The sequence below is a fragment of the Chiloscyllium plagiosum genome, unplaced genomic scaffold (assembly GCF_037043375.1).
Source record: "Chiloscyllium plagiosum isolate Xiang-an unplaced genomic scaffold, Cpla_swu_hap1 HiC_scaffold_17, whole genome shotgun sequence".
Classification (NCBI taxonomy): domain Eukaryota; kingdom Metazoa; phylum Chordata; class Chondrichthyes; order Orectolobiformes; family Hemiscylliidae; genus Chiloscyllium; species Chiloscyllium plagiosum.
In genome coordinates, this window is record NW_028270155.1 from 61,692,224 (window position 1) to 61,716,405 (window position 24,182).

The window sequence follows — 24,182 nt, forward strand, 5'->3', positions numbered from 1 at the left end:
TTCAGAAGGTAGGATGGGGGAGGGGGGTAAGGAGTAAACGATAGGTGGGGATAGAGCCCAAAGAGAGAGAAAAGGAGTTGGACAGACAGAGGAGTGGAGAACGGTCTGGCTGGGAGGCTGACCAGCTGTTATTGGGGACTGTTAGTGAGCATCACTATTCGTGATGCAAATAAAACTCTACTTGTAAATATTTGTTTGTCTTACCCCATTGTTAACCACTAACAGTCCCCATTAACAGCTGTTCACCCTCCCAGCCTGATCATTACCCACTCCTTTCTCTGTCCAACTGTTCTTCTCTCACTTTGGGCTCTATCCCCAGCTATCATCTGCTCCTTACACCTCCCCGCATTCCTACTTGGGGACATGCTCCCCCAACACTTTATAAAAGCAAATTACTGCAGATGCTTTGGCAAAGCTCAGTTGAAGGAAAAGTTGTTGAGAGAGAGAGAACAAGTTCAGCCAGGCGGAGGAGAGTGGTGATGGATAGAGATTGTTCGGGCCTCTTTTCGAGAAAGAAGTGAAGAGCTTACAAACCGTCTTGGTGTGGGATGGAGGTGTAAAGAGATTGCACATCCATGGTGAATAGAAGGTGCCTGCGAACTGAAAGCTGTCAATGTGTCACAGGGCATCAGAGGAACTCCGGGTGTAGGTGGGGAGGGAGTGAACCAGGGAAGTGAGGATGGAGTCGAGGGAGGAGGAAATAAGTTCAGTGGGGCAGGAGCATGCTGACACAATGGGCCTGCTGGGACAGTCATTCTTATGGATTTTGGGGAGTAGGTAGAAACGGGCTGTCCGGGGTGGGGAGACTATGAGGTTGGAAGCTGTGGGGAGGAGGAAGGCATCCAGAGGAAATGAGGTCAGCCACGGTGTTGGAGACAATGGCTTGATGCTCAGTGGTGTGGTCATGCTCCAGGGGGAGGTAGGAGGAGGAATCTGAGAGTTGGCACTCAGCCTCTACGAGGTCGAGGTCAGTACATCAGACGACAACAACACCTTTGTCAGCAGGTTTGGACTTAAGGGAGCGAAGGGCAGAAAGTTCAGATGGAGAGAGGTTGGAATGGGTAAGAGGGGCAGAGAAATTAAGGTGGCCAATGTCCTGCTGACAATTGTCAATGAAAAGATCGAGGCCAGGAAATTGTCCTGGTGGGGGTGTCCAATTAGAGGTGGAATGTTGGAGGGATGTGAAAGGATCTGTGGAGCAGGGGGAGGACTCTTGCCCAAAGAAGTGAGCACGAAGGCGAGGGCGACGGAAGAAGAGCTCAGCATCATGTCGAGCTCGGAATTCATTGAGGTGGGGACGTAAGGGTACAAGGCTGAGTCTTTTGCTGTGAACAGCACGCTCAGCCTCAGAGAGGGGAAGGTCAGAGGGTATGGAGAAAGGGTCTGTTAGATTCAAAACGTCAGCTCTTTTGTCTCCTTACAGATGCTGCCAGACCTGCTGAGATTTTCCAGCATTTTCTCTTTTGGGTCCCCCAACACTTTCTCCAGTACATTGATGGCTAACTGATGCCTCTAGGGCTTGGTATTTCTCAGCATTAAATTTGGTGAGTATCCAGTTGAAAGCAGAGCCTGTAATGTTTTATTGGCATCATGGGGGACCTTTCAGTCGTCTCCATGATGCACCTTGATGATTTGCTTTTTGTGGAGTGCGAGATGGGACTTTGAAAACAATGTCTTTCATGTGTTTAAATCTGAGTTTACAGTTGGAAGTCAGACTCCAGGAGCTGTTAAATATATAGGATTGTATATTGGATGGAACCCTAAGTTGGGAACAATTATGAATCAAGAGTCTTACCTGGAGAACGTTAATGGGATCCCAGTAAATCAGACCAGATCCTAACAAACTTGTGATGCAGTACTTGTGTCCTGACCTCTGAGCGAAGAGACCGGGGTTCAAATCCCACCAGTTCCAAAGGTGTGCCATAACGTCTCTGAATAGGCTAACTGGAAAATATTTACTCTGAGGAACTCCTGCAGAGATGTCCTGGAGCTGAGATGATTGTCCCCATGTAACCACAATCAGTTTTAATCTAGTTATTGTATTCACTGCTCATAAAGCAGTCTAGAGTTTAGTGAATAGACCAAAAGAAGATTGATGGATTGTTTTTCAGAAGATCTTCTGAACTAGTTGTTACCTGTCATTATAACTCTCCAGCTTGCTCTCACATTGAGCTGTCTGCCCTGCTGTGTTCCAAAGAAGCTCAATGCAGGTTTTGAGGAACAATGCCTCATCTTTTCACTGGGCACTTTCTAGCGTTCCAAGCTCAACATTGAGTTCACAATTCCAGACTGTCATTTTTATCCCCCATAATGTTTTTCTATGCAGTTACTGTTTGTCTTCGATTTTCCTGTCAATTTTTAATTGTTTTTGGAACAATTCTGTCATTTACACCTTCTCCAGAACACTTTTATCACTTCACTTTTCCAACAAACAACTCTTGCCATGTCTACCACCCTATCAAGACCTTCCCTCTGTTCTTTCCCCAACCACAAGGGTAAGTGCCACTTTCTTTTCCCTGTTACCTCATAGTCACTCCAAATTTGCTATTTCTCAGAAACCTAACCTCACATGGGGCGGCATAGTGGCTCAGTGGTTAGCACTGCTACCTCACAGCACCAGGGTCCCAGGTTCGATTCCAGCCTCGGGCGACTGTCTGTGTGGAGTTTGCACATTCTCCCCGTGTCTGCGTGGGTTTCCTCCGGGTGCTCCGGTTTCCTCCCACAATCCAAAAATGTGCAGGTCAGGTGAATTGACCATGCTAAATTGCCCATAGGGTTAGATGCATTAGTCAGAGAGAAATGGGTCTGGGTGGGTTAGCCTTCAGTAGGTCGGTGTGGACTGGTTGGGCCAAAGGGCCTGTTTCCGCACTGTAGGGAATCTAATCTAATCTAACCAATGCCATGGATTACTAACCTCACTATTGGATGACATATCTCCAGTCATGAGCTCCTCGACACTTCATCCTCTACAATCACTAACCCTTCCTCCCTTCTGGTGAAAACAACTATACAGGCCACAGAGGCTGGCAGCCCCCAGTTCGTGCAAAGTTAGTGAGGGCTGAGAAATGAAGCTAAGATCCTTACAATGTGTCCTGTGTAGATGCATGAGATGGCTGTGTGACCCTATGTACAAAGTAGCATGGCAGGAGCATGGAAGTTAAGGTGTTACTGTGCTCCAGAGGGAAATCTTGAAAGACTGGAGTGGGTTCTGTGTTGGTCCAAGATCAGTCAGAACATTGTGATGAAGTTGGTATTTTGCCGATGTGGATTACAATGGACCGTGTACCGAGGACGCACTGTCCGTGACATACTGAAGGACGTGTTGAAGGGACATTAATCTGGATCACCAGAGAAGTAAATGTAACTTGCATCTGCCACATAACCGATCAAGTTGGGAATTAGCGCTGTCTGGTTTCTTGAGAGAGGAGGGGAGAATTGTAAGCTGCAGGTAAAGAAGGTGAGTTACGGTATTAATGAGATGCAAATGATATGGAAAGAGGGCAGTCAGCACCCATCAGTGAGATTCTGATCTCAACGTTATGAAGAATATTGGAAATTCTTTTCTTGGGTCACAAATCAGATTTGATCATTCTTGCTGCATTTTCTGAGATTTCTCACCATTGCCTACATTGCTGAAGGCAACGACAAATTTCTGCCCCAAATTATCTCGTTTTTTTAGGTCTGTGCAGTCCTTAAGCAATGGCATGCTCTTGGCATTTAGTCTACCTGTCACTGAGAAACTGTTCCCTCTCTGAAGCACACTACTGATCATTCAGTAAATAATGAAATTAAATCATTAGGAAATTTCAATATCAAACAACATCAAAGAGATTGTACACTTTACCTCAAGAACATTAATAAAAAATAATCACTAAACATAGTACTCAGAATGATAGCCCTGGAATTAACCATTTTTCAGCCACGCAACTATTAGTGTTAGTTAGAAATTTCCTGCAGAAAGTCTTACTAGCCTAAAGATACACTTTTTAAATGTTCTACAATCTACACTGAAACACTACAGCGCAATTCCCATTATAATGCTTCTTGCTGTACTATGGGCATGTTTATATGTGAGGCTGTCAGGTAGGTGGTAAAAAAAAATTAAAAATCAAACAAATGGTCTGTGTTTAAAAACAGCACTGAGTTTGAAATTAGAATGAGAAATCTCCTGAGTTATTGAAAATAATCAAAGCAATGATGCAATTTCAAGCTTTAATCTGCTTTGTAACATGCAATTAATAAAACAATAAAATCAAACAAATCTCAAAATGCAACAAGATACTTCAAACATAATTGACAGGCAAGATTCAACGATAGCTTCATTAAAATGTCAGTATTTCTCACAAAATAGTGTGGTTGCAAAATAATCATTTACTACATGATGGTGAGACAGATTTTTGTGCAGAGCCCACAACAAACAGCCAGAATGTTGTGGATTTACTGAAATAAAAGTAGAAAAATGTGTTGCTGGAAAAGCGCAGCAGGTCAGGCAGCATCCAAGGAGCAGGAGAATTGACATTTTGGGCATAAGCCCTTCTTCAGCAGTCGTCACTTTCTCCTGAAATAAAGGTATTTTGAGTGAACGGTAACTGAGCAATCAGAGCTTCCCCTCTACGGTTTTATTCCATTGAAGTCTATTCCAACACAATCATTGACCTTCCATCCCAAAGACAATTCTGATCAGGAAAAACATCGCTTGACTCATTGATGCATAGTATTGATCCCAGATGATGTGGTGACATATGGTGAGATTTTTCATGTGATGAGAATACAAGGCAGTGGGGAACACGACTGGTTTTTACAGACCATCGCAAGGTTTTCAGGGTGGCACCACATTGACTCCACATACATTTATATAAGGAGCTTGTTTGCATTTGATAGCAGATGCCACATGAAAGATTACTCGACAGACTGAGAGTGTGCAGTATGGGGTAACATCTTAGCAGGGATAGAGAACTGGTTAGCTCACAGGAAGTGGAGAGTCAGGACAAATGAGTCATTTTACAATTGTCACATTGTAATTATTGGGGTGTCACTGGGATCAGGACAGGGGCTTCAATTAGTCACAGACTTTATGAATGATTCAAGAAAGGGACTGAATCTGGTTAGTATTTTCACTGATGACATAAAGGTAGTGAAGAGAGTAAACTGTGCTGAGTAGATAGGGAGTATGGAAAGGGATATAGAGAGGGCAAGTGAATGGGGAAGAAAGTGGCATGTGGGGTATAATGTAGGAAATGTGAACTAGTTTACTTTGGCAGGAAGAAATGTAAACAGAGAAATTGAACAACTTTGTGGTACAGAGGGATTTGGCTGATCTGATATGTGAATCATAAAAGGCTGGTGTTCAGGAACAGGAAATCATCAGGAGGACAAATGGAAGTTGGCATTTATTGCAAGAGCAGTCAAGTGTAAAAGTATTAAAGTGTGAAACCAGTAATTGGTGAGTCCACATCTGGAGCCTGAAGTACTGCCTACAGTTTTGCTCTCATGTCTTAGAAAGGATCTGATTGCATTTGAAGCAATTCAGAGCAGATTCAGCACTGATTCCTGCGATGAAGGGAATGTCTTATGGGGAAAGATTGGACAGATTGGGCTTGTATTCATTGAAATTGAGATGAGTGACCAGGAATCTTATTGAAAAGGATAAAGTCCTGAGGGGGCTTGATATAGTGGATAAATAAAGGATGGTTTACTTTCTGGGAAAATTTAAAACCGGAGTCACAGATTAAAAATACATGGTCTTTGATTTAAAAGAAAAACAGGGAGAAATATTTTCTCTGAAATGATTGTAAGTAAGTTGAATCCTGTTCCACAAACAAGCGAGGAGCCAGAGTTATTGACAATGTTTAAGACTGTGTTAGCTTCTTTAGCTAGCAAAAACTGTCAGCACCAAGTGTTCTGAAATAAAAATACAATGTAACATGTCTGCATGGTCACATGTATGAGGTATTTTACGTTGACCAATAATAAGCAGACATTAGCCATTCTATAATGAATGTTGTTATACTGTTGTATTGCTCTTGTTGACATCTGGGATCCATCCAATTGACATTTCTCTGCACCAAACTTCCTGTGTCATCTGTCCACTCATTCCAACAACCAGACTATGTCCTTTTTAAATTCTCTACTATCCTCCTCATTTATGGCTCACCATACTTCCAAGTTTTGTATCAGTTACAAACCTTTGAAACTGAGGCCTGTACACAGAGGTTTGGTCATTGATATATATTGAGCCCAGAGTGCCAACCCTGACAATTCTCAACAATAGGACACTCCAATCTTTCTATTAAATTAGAAACTCCTGTTTCCTTTCATTCAGGTAGTCCATATGTTATGAAGATGTGGGTGTACTGCACCTTTAAGAGAGTTAAATGCTAGCAAAAACTACCTGACAGTGTCAAGTGTTCGGAATAAAGATACAATGTAACATGTGCTCCAGTTTCTGGGTAGCTAGGCTAGCTGGTTACCTGGAAATAAAAAAACAGATTCAAATTCAGCCAGTTTAAATTATACCCCGAAAAATACTAAACTCCAATCCAGTTTAAATTTAGGACATTGACAACTTTGAAAGCCAAAGAGACAATCTGAGGTTTGGCGGTTATAAGACCGGGGAAAATTGAACAGTTGAGAGGTGAAACTGCCAAGCTACCAGCATGTAAAAAGACTGCCTGAAAAATAGCTCTCATAAAAGTACCTTTACCGATCAGTAACCTGTGAAACAGACTCCCTAAAAAGAAAAGAAAACCGAAACACAGAAGAACAAAAGCTGCCTGGTTGTGAGGTAAGAAGTTATGTTTTGGAAAGCGTAATCAGGAGTTTTATGGGACTAGTATTATAGAAGGGAAGGTAAAAGATAGGTTAGAGTAAGGACCTGTAAATAGTTGTTAGTTAATTATTCTCTGTTATACTTTCAGAAATAAAGTTGTTAATTTTTACTTTGTCTAGTTCTTAGTCTATCGAATCTTCACAGATTACTGCATGGGATAAATCTTTTCTGTATAGCTGGTTTTAAATTAAGCGGGAGAGTTTAACCCGTGTCACAACACACAGCACATTGCTATTCCACAAATGACAACTTTGCTCACAAGTCTGGTGTGCGGCATTGTATCACATGATTTCTGGAAGTCCATGTAAAACACGCAGACTGCATAGTATTCATTAAACTTCACTGTAATCTCTTCAAAACATTCAGCAAATTATTAAATCCAATATTCCCTGAAGAAATCCATGTTGGCTTTCTTCAATTAAGGCATTTGTCCATGTGACTATTAATCTTATCTCATATTATTGTTATTGGAAGATATCCCACCACTGTAGTTAAACTAACTGGCTAATAGTTGCCTATTAACCCAAGAACATTACTAACTATTCGTAAACAAATAAAACTATAAGCTAGGTTTCATTGCGATCATTAGCATTCTTAAATATTATCAAATAAGACAATATCAGAGCAATTCCAGTTGATAAACCAGTCAGTGACAATTGATCTAACAACAAATAGATGATCAAGGCAGTAAATCACACTAAAACTTCCAAATAAAAACATTGCAAGGTTTTCGCAGGACATTGGTTCCAAGTTACAGCGAGAGAAAAAGAAACATGATTAAAAATTAAATACAAATCAAATCAAAGCAAGATGTAAATGTTCAAAATGATCACATTCTGTGATTCAACATCATAAAGGTCAAAGTTCTCAGAAATAGATTTTGGAAATGAAAGATCATTTTAAAGGACATTCTCTTTATGTATGTTTGTTATTTTGCTTTAAAATATTTGTGAAACTCTAACAGAAAATGATATCTGGGGGGTTCTGAACGTATCAAAAAAGAAGCTGCAATCCTAAATAGAATGGCATCAACTCTGCAGCACAAAACAGGCCATTCAGCCCAACGGGGCTGGGTCACTGATTATGCTGCACATGAGCCTCCCTCATTTCATCTTTCTCTAACTGGTTTGGCGTATGGCTCCAACATTTTTGGACAATGCGGACAGCTTCTGTATCAGGCTCAGCTGAGACAGCCTGTACACAGTTTGGAATCAATTGGTGGGAAATCTGTGCACATGGAAGGGGTGACTCTCTTTGATCTCTGGTCTTTCCAGTGCACAGCTTCAGGGGTGCACCAGGAATTCAGGGACAGAGGCCACATCCTTTTCTATCTGTGTTGGAAAGTTATGGGTCCCTCGCAGAATTCCCTGAATACGTCCCTGGTGTGCTGCTCTGTGCTGGGAAATGTGCTCTGCGCTGGGAAATGAGAGATGAAAGTTTAACATTGTGACTCAGAAACAGATGGCAGCACATTACAACTGTCTTCATCAGGTGGTTGTAGTTTTACTTGTCTCGCTGACCGTGCTGCTGGGTGATGGTGTTAACATGCAGTACCACAGGAAGGTGAAAAACCCTGCAAGCAAAACAAACGATTTCAGGGACTTGGTTCGGTGTTTACATCAAGTATGTTAACATTAATAAATATATTTTAAGATTATTCATTAAAGAACTAGATATTTAATTGTGAGATGGCCAACATTAGTTTGATGATCCAGAACAAGGCATATTGATCCTTGAATGAATGTAAATTGGGAGATTATTTTTAGTGTTCATGTAATTGATTTATTATTCTCCATACCAAGAATGGTGGTCTGATGAATTTCTCCTTCCTCTCTATCAATGAGATGGTACAAAGAAAAGTAGAACAGCAGTAGACATTTGGCCCATCAAACCTGTTCCGTCATTCATTCTGACCATGACTGATTGTGCAACTCAATGCTCTATTCCTGCTTTTCCCCCACATCCTCTGTTCCCTCGAGTCCCAAGTGCTATATATCCAACTCCTTCTTGAAATTAGACGATGTTTTGACCTCGACTGCTTTCTGTGATTCTGAATCCCACAGCCTCAGCTCTCCCTGGGTGAAGTTATTTCTCCTCATCTCAGTCCGAAATGGTTTCCCCCGTATCATTAGACTGTGATTCCTGGTTTTGGACTCCCCCACCATTGGGAACATCCTTCCTGCATCAATCTGTCTCGTCCAATTAGAATTTTATAACAATTCTTAATCGTCCTGACTGGCCCAGGCTTGGCCAGTTTTACACTCTCCTGGCGCAGGATCACAAGACTTCAACTTAATGTCCATCACTAGGAGAGTTTGAGCACTTGATAAGTTGGGAAATGATCAATGGTCCAATGTTCATAATAGACAGAGGTGAACCCCTTCCTAAAAACACTCAGGAAAGTTCAATCACAGGGGTGATCACTCAGAGAAAAGTCATCCCTGCAGGTAGAATGGACAGAATCTACAAGGATCTGCTCCTCCAATCACAGGCTGGGTCTCTCCAAGCAGCAGTGGCAGTGGCATAGAAACAGCCTCTGATTTTCGGAACTTAGAGAAGGTGAGTGGCGGCAATGAGCAAACCTTTTGAGATGGAGAAAGTAAAGGCCCTGATATTGGAGGTGTCGAGGCTACAGACTATAGGAGGGACAAGAGACAGGGTGCGAGTGGAGCCATGGAGCAAGGTTGTTAGATGGGGGAGGGGTGGGGAGTGTGCTGTGAGGCTGGGAAGGGAGAAGTGAGGACAGGTGCAGGGAGTGAAACCTGGGGACAGAAAGTTGCAAATGGTAGAAAAATGCTGTAACCGTGGGAGAAGGTGTGCAAAGGAGGAGAGAGGCTGCAAAGAGAGAATTCACTGCAAAGGATAGAAGAATCTACACAGGGGAGAGACTTTCACAAAGGGGAGAGAGTGGCAAACAGAAAGCTGAATGAGGTCAGGAGCTGCAATATGGGGGAAAGAGGTGATGAATGCTAGTGAAATGAAGCCTCTGTTAATTGTGTAATTCAATATTAGAACACAGAACATAGAACACTACAGCACAGTACAGGCCCTTCAGCCCACAATGTTGTGCTGACCAGTTATCTTAACCTAAGATCAACCTAACCTCCACACCTCTCAGTTTACTGCCATCCATGTGCTTGCCCAGCAGTCGCTTAAATGTCCCTAATGTCTCTGACTCTACTCCCATCTGGCAGTGCATTCTATGCACCCACCACTGTCTGTGCAAAAAAACCTCCCTCTGATATCTCACCCTTCCTCCAATCACCTTAAAATTATGACCCCCCGTGACAGCCATTATTGCACCGGGGAAAGATCTCTAACTATCTATTCTATTTATCTATGCCTCCCATTCCCTTGTACACCTCTATCAAGTCGCCTCTCTCTCTTCCTCTCTCCAGTGTGAAAAGCCCAAGCTCACTCAATCTCTCTTCATAAGACAAGCCCCCCAAACCAGGCAGTATCCTGGTAAATCTCCTCTGCACCCTCGCTAAAGGATCTACATCCTTCCCCTAATGAGGCGACCAGAACTGGACACAATATTCCAAGTGTGGTCTAACCAGGGTCCTATAGAGCTGCAGCAAAACCTCCTGGCTTTTAAACTCAATCCTCCTGTTTATGAAATCCAAAACACCATATGCCTTCTTAACAACCCAATCAACTTGGTGGCTACTTGAGGGATCTATGTCCATGGACCCCCAAGATTCCACTGTTCCTCCACACTGCCAAGAATCCTGTATTTAACCCTTTTTCATCATTCAAATTCTACCTTCCTAAGTGAATCATTCATATTTATCCAGGTTGAACTCCATCTGCCACTTCTCAGCCCAGCTCTGCATCCTGTCAATGTCTTGTTGTAGCCCACAACAGCCCTCGCCACTATCTACGACACCACCCACCGTTGTGTCATTGGCAAACTTACTAACCCATCCTTCCACTTCCTCATCCCATTCACTAATAAAAACCACAAAGGGCAGAAGCCCTGGGGACCCCACTGATCACAGACCTCCAGGTGGAATACTTTCCATCCACGACCACTCGCTGTCTTCTATGGGCCAGCCAACTCTGTATCCAGACAGCCAAATTTCCCTGTATCCCATACCTCCTAATTTTCTGAATAAGCCCACCGTAGGGAACCTTATCAAATGCTTTACTGAAATCCATATGCACCACATCCACTGCTTGACCTTTGTCAATGTGTCTGGTTACATCCTCAAAGAGGTCAGTAAGGCTTGTGAGGCATGACCGACCTGACTCTGACAAAGCCATGCTGACTATCTTTAATCAAATGATGTTTTTCCAGATAGTCTTAAATCCTATCTCTCAGAATCTTTTCCAATACCTTGCTTGCGACAGATGTAAGACTGATTGGTCTGTAATTCCCAGAGGTTTCCCTATTCCCTTTCTTGAACAAAGGAACACCATTTGCCTCCCTCCAATCAGCCGATATTACTCCCATGGAGAGTGAGGTTGTAAAGATCATCACTAGAGGCACAGCAATCTCATTGCTCACTTCCTGGTCCAGCCCTGGGGACTTACCTATCTTGATGCTTCCCAGAATTTCCAGCACATCCATTTCCTCAATATCAATCTGTGCAAGCCTTTTAATCTGATCCATGGGGTCTTCACTATCAACAAGGTCTCTCTCTCGTGAATACTGAAGCAAAAACCTCATTTAGGGCCTCCCCTACCTCTTCAGACTCCAGGCAAAGTTCCCCTCCACTATCCCAGATCGTCCTCTCTCTGATCATTCTCTTATTCCTCACGCATGTACAGAACGCCTTTGGGTTTTCCCTCATCCTGCCCGCTTAGGCTTGGAAATAATCCTCGGCTACAGGATTACCGGTTAGTGAGGAAAGATGGATTGAAGATAGCTGGGAGGGGAATATTGATCAGCTGTATTTCACAAAGATTTGCTTTTATAGGTCATCCTATCACGTATTACTTCAACTCATCTCACATGCAGTGAATTATCCGAGGTGCAGTGACTGTGTCTGAGACAATCATGCTCCCACTTAGCAGAGACCTCGCCACTCCACAGCAAACATGTTTAAGGTGATGGATGTTTGATTAGACTATGTGCCAGTATGTTTTTTTTCAAAAACCATTTGTTGCTTGCTAACTTACTCTGATTAATTTAAATGGAAATGCAGTCTCCAAAATCCCAAATCCCAAATAAAATCTCAAGAGAAACCCTCAAAACACAATATTATTTTGACCTAAAATCTTATCAATATGAACAGTCCCGGTAATAGTCTGACTGACCTTGGAGAGGGTTGAGGATGCAGAACAGGTACATTGCAGTTACACTCTGAGGTCCATATGAGAAGAAAGCTACGCCATAGGTAATGCCCAGTAGACAGGTCAAGCCGAGTACAGTGATTACACTCTTTCTATCTCTCCCTTTCAATCTGAACACCTTCACACCCACAATTAGCAGCACGATTGAGTTACTCAGGAACACAAGTGCAAAATATGCAATATTTGTAACATAATGCACTGTCCGGTTTTTTATCCAACACCTGTTGAGAGGACAGAAAAATACTTTAATTAAGATCCCTAAAATTATCCCAAGAAGAGTTTTGTGCAGCATGAGGTGATGATGTAATATTCATCCAAATTGGGAGGTGCCCATTTCAATTGGTCAATCCTGCTGCCACAGAGAGGGGGGTGCGTGGGTCGGCTCGCTCAGTTGGCTGGCTGGCTTGTTGACAATGTGAAATGACAACAACAGCATGGGTTCAGTTTTCGCTCTGGCTCTGGTTACTATGAAGGTCTCTCCTTCTGGATACGCAACAACGCAGAGTGGCTGTGCAGAGGCTGAAAGCCAAGTTCAGTACCCATAGGGATGGCCTCAACTGGGACCTTGGGTTCATGTCACAGTACAGGTGACCCCACTTCACTATATACACTCACTATCTCTCTCTCTCACACACTCCGCAGTCCCTCTGTCCTGTGCACACTCTCTCTCAGAGACACACACATACAATCCCCACACTCACACTAACGCGCACACCCTCTCATGGACTTATACTCCATCACACTCATGCACAGACTACCAAGGACGCACACGCACAAATGCACACTCACGCTCATGCTCTCAGATGCACACAATGACACTCTCGCATCCCCCCCCCCACACACACACAAGCACTCACTCATGCTCATGCTCTCAGATGCACACAATGACACTTTCTCCCCCCCCACACACACACATACACACGCACAAACGCGCACTCACGCTCAAGCTCTCAGATGTACACAATGACATTTTCTCCTCCACCCCGACCCCTCCCCCCAACACACACACACACACACACACAAACACACACTCTCTCTCTCCCTCACATGCACGCACATACACATATGAGTCTCTGGAGTGAATTTGCATTTGCAGAATTGTAATAGCAGATACATTCTATTTTGTACAAAAAGCACACAATCTGCAGGCAGTCAATCATGTAACATTTCATAAATTCCTACTTTGGAAATAGAACTAGTCTGGTTTAAGATTGGGATACAGACAGACACGAACTTCACACCTTTAATACATTGTCTGAGCTGAGATGTCACCATTTCTTTACTAAACCTTCAGTTATCTTGAAATTTGATTTGAGAAATGTTCTGGGATTTACATATTATTGAAACGAAACCTGCAACCCATCCTAAAAGATGAAAGTTAACAGCAATTCAGGTTTGTTCACTATATAATTCCAGTTGCATGACACTGCGAGCTGTTGCTATAAATTCTGTGTCTTATAATCCTAATTGGAGAGCCGTCGATTCTGTTCCCTGGATGCTGCCTGATCTGCTGCGCTTTTCCAGCAACACATTTTCAGCTCTGATCTCCAGCATTTGCAGCCCTCACTTTCTCCTTCACATGGAGAAACAACCTCTTCGCTCTGATTGTATCTCTTTGTTTTCTATTTTAGCAGCTCGTGGTTAATGTGTTCATTTAACATTTCTATTTGCAGACTTTTCACAAAATCATTAACTATGCTCCGGTTTCCTCCCACAGTCCAAAGATGTGCAGATCAGGTGAATTGGCCATGCTAAATTGCCCGTAGTGTTAGGTAAGGGGTAAATGTAGGGGTATGGGTGGGTTGCGCTTCGGCGGGGTGGTGTGGACTTGTTGGGCCGAAGGGCCTGTTTCCACACTGTAAGTAATCTAATCTAATCTAATTCAGCAATTTGAGGATGTTTTATACTGAATAATTGAGTCTGATAATGTGTGAATTTACCATGAGTGTTAAATAAGTCAGCAATACTCTCAAAGCACTAGCTGTCTATAAAAGGTATAAAGAAGAGTTTTACCAAGTAATATAAGGCTTATTGAGATTATATTAGATTTCCTGCAGTGTGGAAACAGGCCCTTCGGCCCAACAAGTCAACACTGACCCTCCGGAGGATAACCCACCCGACTCACTCCCCTATATTTACCCCTGACTAATCCACCTAACACTACGAGCAATTTAGCATGGTCAATTCACCTAACCTGCACATCTTTGGACTGTGGGAGGAAACCGGAGCACCCAGGGGAAACCCATGCAGATACGGGGAGAATGTGCAAACTCCACACAGACAGTTGCCTGAGGCGGGAATTGAACCTGGGTCCCTGGCGCTGTGAGGCAGCAGTGCTAACCACTGAGCCACTGTGCCGCCCCATATTGGATCACAAGCTGTATTTACAATTCCATTCAAGCAGTCCCTGTTATACAGAAGTTGAGAAGGATTTTTGGGAATCCAAGATGGAGGACGGGAAAAATTTCTGCCTGTAACAGGGTGCTCCTTTTTTGAGGTATTTTAGGTGTTGGAGGTGATTTTGTCAAGTTCCAGGAACAGCAATTACTGTTTCATATGCTGTTGCATTGTTTTGCAACTTTGAGGAAAAAAAAAGTCAAAACAGCAGCAGTTTTATAAGGGAGAGGAACAGACAAAGGAAACACAAGGTGAGGTCAATGCAGGGGTGAGAGTGGGAGAGAGAGGAAGGAACCCACACTGACCCAGCAGTGAACCTGCACAGTTACTGCCTTTGCTGTTTGAATTCATGTATCACTGGACATCGGAGTGCATTTGGGAAAATTAACAAACAGGGAAATTCACACCCGATCTTGAAGGAACCAGTTTGGGAGAGGTCACGGCACAGAAATAGAAATAGATGAGTGGATGTTTTAAGCGTGGCCTTACAGCAAGTCTGTCGTAGTGTGTAGAGTGAGTTCTTTCTTGATTATATGTTTTATTGAGATATGTCACTTGATTAAACTAAAAATATAAGCCATAAGTATTAATTTAACCTGGAGCAGTATTCTGTAGAGGAATAAGACAGTGCTATTTTCTGGGCCTCTAGATTGAAAGAAGCAAAAATGGCTTTGAATAGAGAGATATGCTGTTCTCATTGGATGTGTGAGTTAGGGAGAGTTTACGGGTTACTGAGGGTTATATCTGCGATAAATACCATTGGTTATGAATCCTATCTGATCGAATGGATCAGTTAGAGAGACAGTTACAGGCAATGAGGAATTACAAGTGCAAAGGGATGTGATGGATGGCAGTTATAGGAAGGGGGAAACAAAATCGCAGATATAGTCACATAGATGGGTTAACTGTAGGAAAGATAAGAGAGGTAGGCAGCTAGTGAAACATCCGAATGGTGTGTTGCTTCCCTGGTGCCAGGATCAAGGATGTCTCAGACAGAGTGCAGAATGTTCTCAAGGGGGAGAGGGGCAAGCAAGAGGTCATTGTACACATTGGAACCAACCAATTGGGAGGGAAAAGGTTGAGATTCTGAAGGGAGATGACAGAGAGTTTGGCAGGAATTTAAAAAGGAGGTCCTCGAGAGTAGTAAAATATTGATTACTCCTGGTGCTACGAGTTAGTGAGGGCAGGAATAGGAAGATAGAATAGATGAATGCATGGCTGAGGAGTTGGTGTATGGGAAAAGGATTCACATCTTTGGATCATTGGAAGCGCTTTTGGGGTAGAAGTGACCTGTACAAGAAAGACGGATTGCACCTAAATTGGAAGGGGACTAATATACTGGCAGGGAAATTTGCTAGAGCTGCTCGGGAGGATTTAAATCCATAAGGTGGGGGGTAGGACCCAGGGAGATAGTGAGGAAAGAGATCAATCTGAGACTGGTACAGTTGAGAGCAAAGGCGAGTCAAACAGTCAGGGCAGGGAGGGACAAAGCAGAGAACAAGGTAGGATTGATAAATTAAACTGCATTTATTTCAATGCAAGAGGCCTAACAGGGTAGGCAGATGAACTCAGGGCATGGTTAGGAACATGGAACTGGGATATCATGGCAATTACAGAAACATGGCTTAGGGATGGACAGGACTGGCAGTTTAATGTTCCAGGATACAAATGCTACAGGAAGGACAGAAAGGGAGGCAAGAGAGGAGGGGGAGTGGCGTTTTTGATAAGGGACAGCATTACAGCTATACTGAGGGAGGATATGCCCGGAAATACATCCAGGGAAGTTATTTGGGTGGAACTGAGAAATAAGAAAGGGATGATCACCTTATTGGGATTGTATTATAGAGCTCCTAATAGTTAGAGGGAAATTGAGAAACAAACTTGTCAGGAGATCTCTGTTATCTGAAAAATAATAGGATGGTTATGGTGTGGGATTTTAACTTTCCAAACATAGACTGGGACTGTCACAGCGTTAAGGGTTTAGATGGAGAGGAATTTGTTAAAGACAATATGTGGATGTACCTACTAGAGAAGATGTAAAGGTTGACCTACTCTTGGGAAATAAGGCAGGGCAGGTGACAGGTGTCAGTGGGGAAGCACTTTGGGGCCAGTGACCATAATTCCATTAAGTTTAAAATAGTGATGGAAAGAGATAGACCAGATCTAAAAGTTGAAGTTCTAAATTGGAGAAAGGCCAATTTTGACAGTATTAGGCAAGGACTTTCAAAAGCTGATTGGGAGCAGATGTTCACAGGTGAAGGGACAGCTGGAAAATGGGAATCCTTCAGAAATGAGAGAACAAAAATCCAAAGGAAGTATATTCCTGTTAGAGTGAAAGGAATGGCCAGTAGGTACAGGGAATGCAGGATCACAAAAGAAATTGTGGGCGACACGGTGGCACAGTAGTTAGCACTACTGCCTCACAACGCCAGAGACCCAGGTTCAAATCCCGCCTCAGGCAGACTTTTTGTGTGGAGTTTGCACATTCTCCCCATATCTGCGTTTCCTCTGGGTGCTCCAGTTTCCTCCCACAATCCAAAAATGTGCAGGTTAGGGGAATTGGCCAGGCTAAATTGTCCGCAGTGTTAGGTGAAGGGGTAAATGTAGGGGAATTTGTCTGGGTGGGTTGTGCTTCGGCGGGTCGGTGTGGACTTGTTGGGCCGAAGGGCCTGTTTCCACACTGTAAGTAATCTAATCTAATCTAAATGGAGGGTTTGGTCAAGAAAAAGAAGGAAGTATATGTAAGGTATAGACAGGATAGATCGAGTGAATCCGTAGAAGTGTATGAAGGTTGTTGGTGTATCCTTAAGAGGGATATCAGGAGGGCAAAAAGGGGACATGAGATTGCTTTGGCAAATAGAGTTGAGGAAAACCCAAAGAGTTAATACAAATACATTAAGGACAAAAGGGTAACTAGGGAGAGAATAGGGCCCCTCAAAGATCAGCAAGGCGGCCTTTGAGTGGAGCTGCAGGAGATGGGGTGATTGCTGGGTCTCTTACTGAGATATTTGGATCATCAATAGCCACAGGTGAGGTGCCAGAAGACTGGAGGTTGGCAAATGTGGTTCCACTGTGTAAGAAAGATGGTAAGGACAAGCCAGAGAATTCTCGATCAGGGAGCCTGACATCGGTGGTAGGCAAGGTGTTGGAGGGAATCCTGAGAGACAAGATATACATATATTTGGAAAGGCAAGGACTGATTAGGGATAGTCAACATGGCTTTGTGCATGGGACATCATGTCTCACAAACTTGATTGAGTTTTTTGAAGAAGTAACAAAGAGGATGGCAGAGCGGTAGATGTGATCTATATGGACTTCAGTAAGGCGTTCAACAAGGTTCCCCATGGGAGACTGGCTAGCAAGGTTAGATTTCACAAAATACAGGGAGAACTAGCCATTTGAATACAGAACTGGCTCAAAGGTAGAAGACAGAGGGTGGTTTGGAGGGTTGTTTTTCAGATTGGAGGCCTGTGACCAGTGGAGTGCCACAAGGATTGGTGCAGGGTCCCCTGCTTTTCATCATTTATATAAATGATTTGGATGTGAGCATAAGAGGTATAGTTAGTAAGTTTGCAGCTGACACCAAAATTGGAGGTGCAGTAGATAGCAAAGAAGGTTACCTCAGATTACAATGGGATCTTGATCAGTCACTGGGCTGAGAAGTGGCAGATGGAGTTTAATTTAGATGTGAGGTGCTGCATTTTGGGGAAGCAAATTTTAGCAGGACCTATACACTTAATGGTAAGGTCCTAGGGGGTGTTGCTGAACAAAGAGACCTTGGAGTGCAGGTTCATAGCTCCTTGAAAGTGGAGTCGTAGGTAGTGAAGAAGGTGTTTGGTATGCTTTCCTTTATTGGTCAGAGTATTGAGTACAGGAGTTGTGAGGTCATATTGTGGCTGTACAGGACATTGGTTAGGCTACTTTAGGAATATCGCGTGCAATTCTGGTCTCCTTCCTATCGGAAAGATGTTGTGAAACTTGAAAGGGTTCAGAAAAGATTTACAAGTATGTTGCCAGTTTTGGAGGGTTTGAGCTATAAGTAGATGTTGAACAGGCTCGCTCTGTTCTCCCTGGTGCGTCGGAAGCTGAGGGGTGACCTTATAGAGGTTTATAAAATCATGAGGGCCATGGATAGGATAAATAGACAAAGTCTCTTCCCTAGGGTGGGGGAGTCCAGAACTAGAGGGCATAGTTTTAGGGTGAGAGGGGAAAGATATAAAAGAGACCTAAGGGGCAATGTTTTCACGCAGAGGGTGGTACATGTATGGAATGAGCTGCCAGAGGAAGTGGTGGAGGCTGGTACAATTGCAACATTAAAAGGCATCTGGATGGGTATATGAATAAGGAGGGTTTGGAGGGATATAGGCCAAGAGCTGGCAGGTGGGACTAGATTGGGTTGGGACTAGTTGGCATGGACGGGTTGGACCGAAGGGTCTGTTTCTGTGCTGTACATCTCTATGACTCTAAATGACAGTTGATTATCATTGGGTAGATGTTCAAAGATCGAATGTGACATTTTGCTGGCTGCTGTTTCATCATCAGAAATGACTGGTTTATATGAAACAGTTTAATGTTTCAGGGTAAAATAGTGCACACAGGAACGTTGCGTGTGCATTAACCATTTGGGGCGATTATCTGTGAGAGTGACTCTTGGCCTCGAGTCTCCTTTCAAACATTCCGTGTTGACAAATGAGGATTCTCCAGCTCGAGTTCTTCATGGATTAAAATATTCAGTGAGGAAATCCACATCTCAATGCTTTTTAATTGCTCTAAAAATAGTGTTAAAGTCAGGAGCTAATACAAAGTGAATTAAGTAAATGAAATAAATTCAACGCCTCCCAAGGCATCCTGGGAAAGTGAAGACAGGAGGAATGAGAAAGAAAGCTCTAGACAACAATTTGCAATCTCTTATTTACACTTTTAAACAGGATTGCTAACTCTCCAATGTATTTTTGTAAATAAAACAATCAGTTGGATTTATAAATGGTCTTCAGTGGTTTATATTTTTCAGCAAAGCTGCTTCCCAGAGATAAGTGAATGAAGAGGACAAAAAGCCAAAGGAGAGATTCAGAGGGATGATTAAAAGTTTGGATTTCAAGGTCGTTTTTAATGTTTTGTGGAGAAAGGGAGTGAATTGGAGGGTCTTCAGGAGGCAATGCCAGAGAATGATGAGGCAAAAGGAGTGAGGAATGTTAAAAATGGGAGTTCTGGAGAGTTGAAGGGAGGGAAGTATTTCCAACGATATAGGGAAGGGAAAGGTCATGGAGCTTTTAAAGCAAGGATCAGAATCATAAATCGGAGAAGGAGGAAGATCAGGAGTTAGTGTAGATCAGTGAGGACAAAGGAAAGTGGATAATTAGGACTTGGTGCAGAAGAAGAAATGACTGCAGAGTTTGTGATGAGTTGAAGGACGCAGAGATGGAGAAAGAATACTGGAATAGTCGAGGCTGGAGACAACAAAGATACAGAATCATAGAATCCAGAGTGTGAAAACAGGCCATTCAGCCCAATATGTGAGGGATTCAGCAGCAGATGGGCTGAAGAGGAGGGAGAGCTCGGGGAGGGACATGTACAGAATATTGTGATGGGAAACATTTGCAGCTAGAAGCTGAACTTGAGGTCATAGAAGAGACCAAAGTTTTAAAGATCAGCCTGAGGCTGTGGGGCAGGGACAGGAATAGAATCAACGGCGAGGGGATATAGGGTGTGAATGGGGCCAAAACAACAGCTTCAATCTTCCTAATATTTAGTTGAAGAAAGTTAAAATAGTTTCAGAAGTGGATGTTGAAAAACAATCTGGCAGCATGGAAACTACAGATATTTCACATGATGGTGGAGAAGGAGACTTGCTATTACAATAATGTCAGCAAGCTCCTAGTTCGGGAGCATGGCCCACAATTGGATTCAGAGATAAGGGTACAGGCTCGTAAGGGAAGCCATTGTTAGAAGTGTTCTGGCCATGGTAGGGAAGAGCAGTGAAGTGAAGGAAATCCCATGGAGCTGGATAATAGACAAAATCTCAATGAGATCCTTTCACCCCTCCTGTAATTTTGAACTTGCTGCAGCTGAATGGATTTGATAAAAAGGAGGCAAATAATTATCATCACAAGAAAAGTTGCCCAGTCCGGATGGGAGGCACCTTTGGGTAATTGATGGTATCAAGGGTGGAAATTGGCAGTGGCTGTCATCTCATTCCTCTCCTTGGATATGGGAGCAGTGCCAGGATACTGGTGGGTTGCTCATGTTGCAGCCCTGTGTAAACTAGAAGCTTGAATAAACCCAGTAACTACAGGCCAGGCAGTTAATGTCAGTGATGGGGATCTTTAGAGACAAGGATTCACACAAAATGGAATTGGAATTTTGTGAAGTATAGGATTCACAAATGGAGGTTAGAAGGTTATTTAAAAAAAATCTTGTGCTTGACTAACTTGATTGAGTTATTCAGAGTAACAGTAGCAGGTACACCACACTGAGCTTGACTGACAATCCTATATTGGTTGTTAGCATAATTCTTTGCACACTGGATTATTTAGTATATGCTGTCCAATTGCAGAAGCACATCTAATGTTGGACACTATGTTGTGAGTGTGGGCTAATGATGTGTTCCTGAACCTATCGGCCCTGTTTATTGCAGACAGAAAGAACATGTACACCCACTGCCCATTTCAACTCAACAAAATGGATGATTGCCATTCTTTGGTTCATTTCTCAGGGCAGTGCCTTGACCAAACAGAGTCAACCGTGCCTGGATTAACATTTCACCAAGGCTTAGCATGAACCATGCTCACATAAGAATTAGGAACAACAGTGGACCAATCAGCCCCTCAAACTGGCTGTGCCACTCAATAAGACCATGGGTAGACTGATTGTAACATCAAATTGCCATTCCTGCTTCCTGCTGATAACCTTTCATTGCCTCCTCAGCAACAGTATGTCTATCATTGCCTTAACATTATTCAAGGACAATGCTTCCACCATTGCTTTTGGGAGAGAATGGCAAAGACTCACAACCCTCTGAAAAAAAAAACCCTGTTTTAAATGGGGGCATCTGATTTTATAAACAGTGATCCCTGGCTCTTGATTCCCCATGAGAGGAAATATCCTCTTGTTATGAACTAGGCCAGACCACTCAACACATTCTTAAGCAGGCAGCACAGACCATAACTTTGCAATTTGTTTGAAGTGGACAGTGAAAATTACCCAGATTAAGTAAGCACATTTGAGTACCAAGTTTAAAAGAGACAAAAAATTTATTCACAAAATTACACAATGAAACAGAATAAAGAACCCCTACAGAACTCAATCTACCCAAACGACTTAATTATGCTGTTCTGAATATACACAACAGTTCCAAAAAGCAAAATCCTTTTAAACACCAGTATAAATGGAACACATGCTTACAGGTTGAAGTTAGAAGGACAGAGTGAGTTTCCACACAGCTCACTGTTGAACTCCCAACCAGTTCTGGACTGAATTAAACTGCTCAGCTCAGCTAGAGAGCTGACCACTCCCCTTTCATTTTACAGGTCACTTCTAAAACATGACTACTTTGGCCTGAAGTCTCATCTGTTTACATACAAACAACAATCCTCTCAAAATCCTTTCCATCTCTGTACCAGACCAGTCTGATCAGAGCCCAGCTTGGTGTATTACCCCTCAGAATAATATCAAGAACAGAGTGTCCTTGAGCCAAGGAACAGCTTTTTGGAAAAAAACAGCTTTGTGACGCTCTGTGCATGTACCCAGTCAAGACCCCTCAGGAACTTATATCTATCAACCAAGTAATTTCTTACTGTTCGAAACGCCAATTGATTTTTTTAAAACATGCGTCATTGGCTGGGCCAGCAGTTATTGCCCATCCCTCGCTGCCAAAAGGGCAATTAGAGTCAACTGCCTTGTTCTGGATCTGGAGTCGCATGAAGGACAGACCAGGTAAGGATGGCACTTTCTTTCTCTGAAGGACATTAGTGAATCAGATGGAGTTTTCCCAACAATTGACAATGGTTTCATGGTCATTATTCCAGAATTTTTTTTATTGAATTCCAATTCTTCCATCTGCCAGGGCAGGATTCAAACCCTGGTCCCCAGAACATTACCTGGGTCTCTGGATTCACACCTAACACCACGAGGCCATCACTTCCCCTGTCCAACCTTTCCTCACAAAGCAATCCTCTCATTCCACATATTAGTCCCGGTAAATCCTCTCTGAATTGCCTCCAATATATTGACAACCTTTTTGAAATAAGCGAACCAATATGGGAATTTTGGAAATTTAAGATAAAATGGATTGATCATTTCATTAGCCACTTCTTTTCAGACCCTGGGATGGAGTCCATCAGGACCCAAACACCTGTCAGCCTCCAGGTCCATCAATTTATTCAGGATCACTTCTCCAGTGACTGATTTTCTTCAATTTCTCCCATCCTTCTATTTCCTGACTGTCATCATTAACTTCTCTGTGGTAATGCCTCAGCCAATCAGAGTTTACCTGCTCACCAATGACAACTCTTCTCTCTTAAAGTATAAATGTTGTTGCCCCCATCAAATTGGTATCCTTACAAATTGTCCTGATGAATGTAAGACATAAAGCTTTGACAAGATGCATCTTTCTTCAGCAATACAAAAGATAAACTGTTTCCAGAGGTAAAAGGGTCAATACCTGGGGAGCGATGGGGAAAGAGTAGGAGAGTAAGGATGACTGGATAGTTTTACCAAAGGAGCTGGCACAGACTTGATCGGCCAAATGGCCTCTTTCTCTATTGCATTATTTTATTTACCAGTAACTTCTTAAAAGTTAAATTATTAAAACTTACATGCTAGAAGGGGCATGATCGCCATTGAGAAGGATTGAGTACTGGCCATAATTATCTGTGCGTACTCCAATGATGATTAAAAGCACACCAGCTGGGAGGCCTGGGAATACAAATGAGCACAGTTACAGAGAGTACTGACATTATTCTGTGATTGTGAATAGACAACATTTATTAATAATTCCGACTACAGTGAGAATTACACTCCAAACCAATTTAATATTATCAATCAGGCTCACAGTGTGATTTAGCTTCAAGTGATAGAAGCTATATCTATTCACACACAGGACCCTATCCTTTGGAGGAAGAAGATATTTGCCCATACATCGTATATTCTTCATTGAGGAAAGGGTTATGGAAACGGTCAATCCGTGCTGCTTTATCCATGACAATGCCTTGACATCGCAATTTGGAGGTACCAGTGTTGGACTGAGGTGGACAAACTTAAAAATCAGACGACACCAGGTTATAGTCCGACAGCTTTACTTGGAGCCACTAGCTTTTGAAGCACTGTTTCTTCATCAGGTGGTCGATGACCTGATGGAGAAGCAGCAGTCTGAAAGCTCGCACCTCCAAATAAACTCTAACCTGGTGTTGTGTGATGTTTAACTTTGACTACACAAAGTATGCTTGCCTGGCCGAGTTTAAGCATCTAACTAAGACTAACAGCTTTGAGTTACTGCTGCATCTCCATCCCAAACACGGTCTGATCAATCAGTACCCTCGTCTTACACTATGAGTTGATGGTCCCTTTTGAACATTATTTCCTTGCACCCCAGTCTTGATGACTCAAGAGGAAAGTGATTCAGGTTGTGTTTATTTTAAGCAATATTTTAGAAGTAACCTTG

General features: G+C 42.9%; 1 protein-coding gene across 1 annotated transcript in view; it reads right to left on the reverse strand.

Moving 5' to 3' along the window:
- Positions 1-4,198: 4,198 nt before the first annotated feature.
- The window catches only part of LOC122558519 (uncharacterized), a 141,488-nt gene continuing 121,504 nt past the window's right edge, over positions 4,199-24,182 (reverse strand). Inside the window, exons 18-20 of the mRNA XM_087996007.1 lie at positions 23,338-23,437; positions 12,092-12,348; positions 4,199-8,402 (exon numbers count right to left, since the gene is read on the reverse strand). Of these exons, the coding sequence (XP_087852133.1) occupies positions 8,317-8,402; positions 12,092-12,348; positions 23,338-23,437 (443 nt within the window). The 3' untranslated portion in view covers positions 4,199-8,316. The remainder of the gene's footprint in view (positions 8,403-12,091; positions 12,349-23,337; positions 23,438-24,182) is intronic.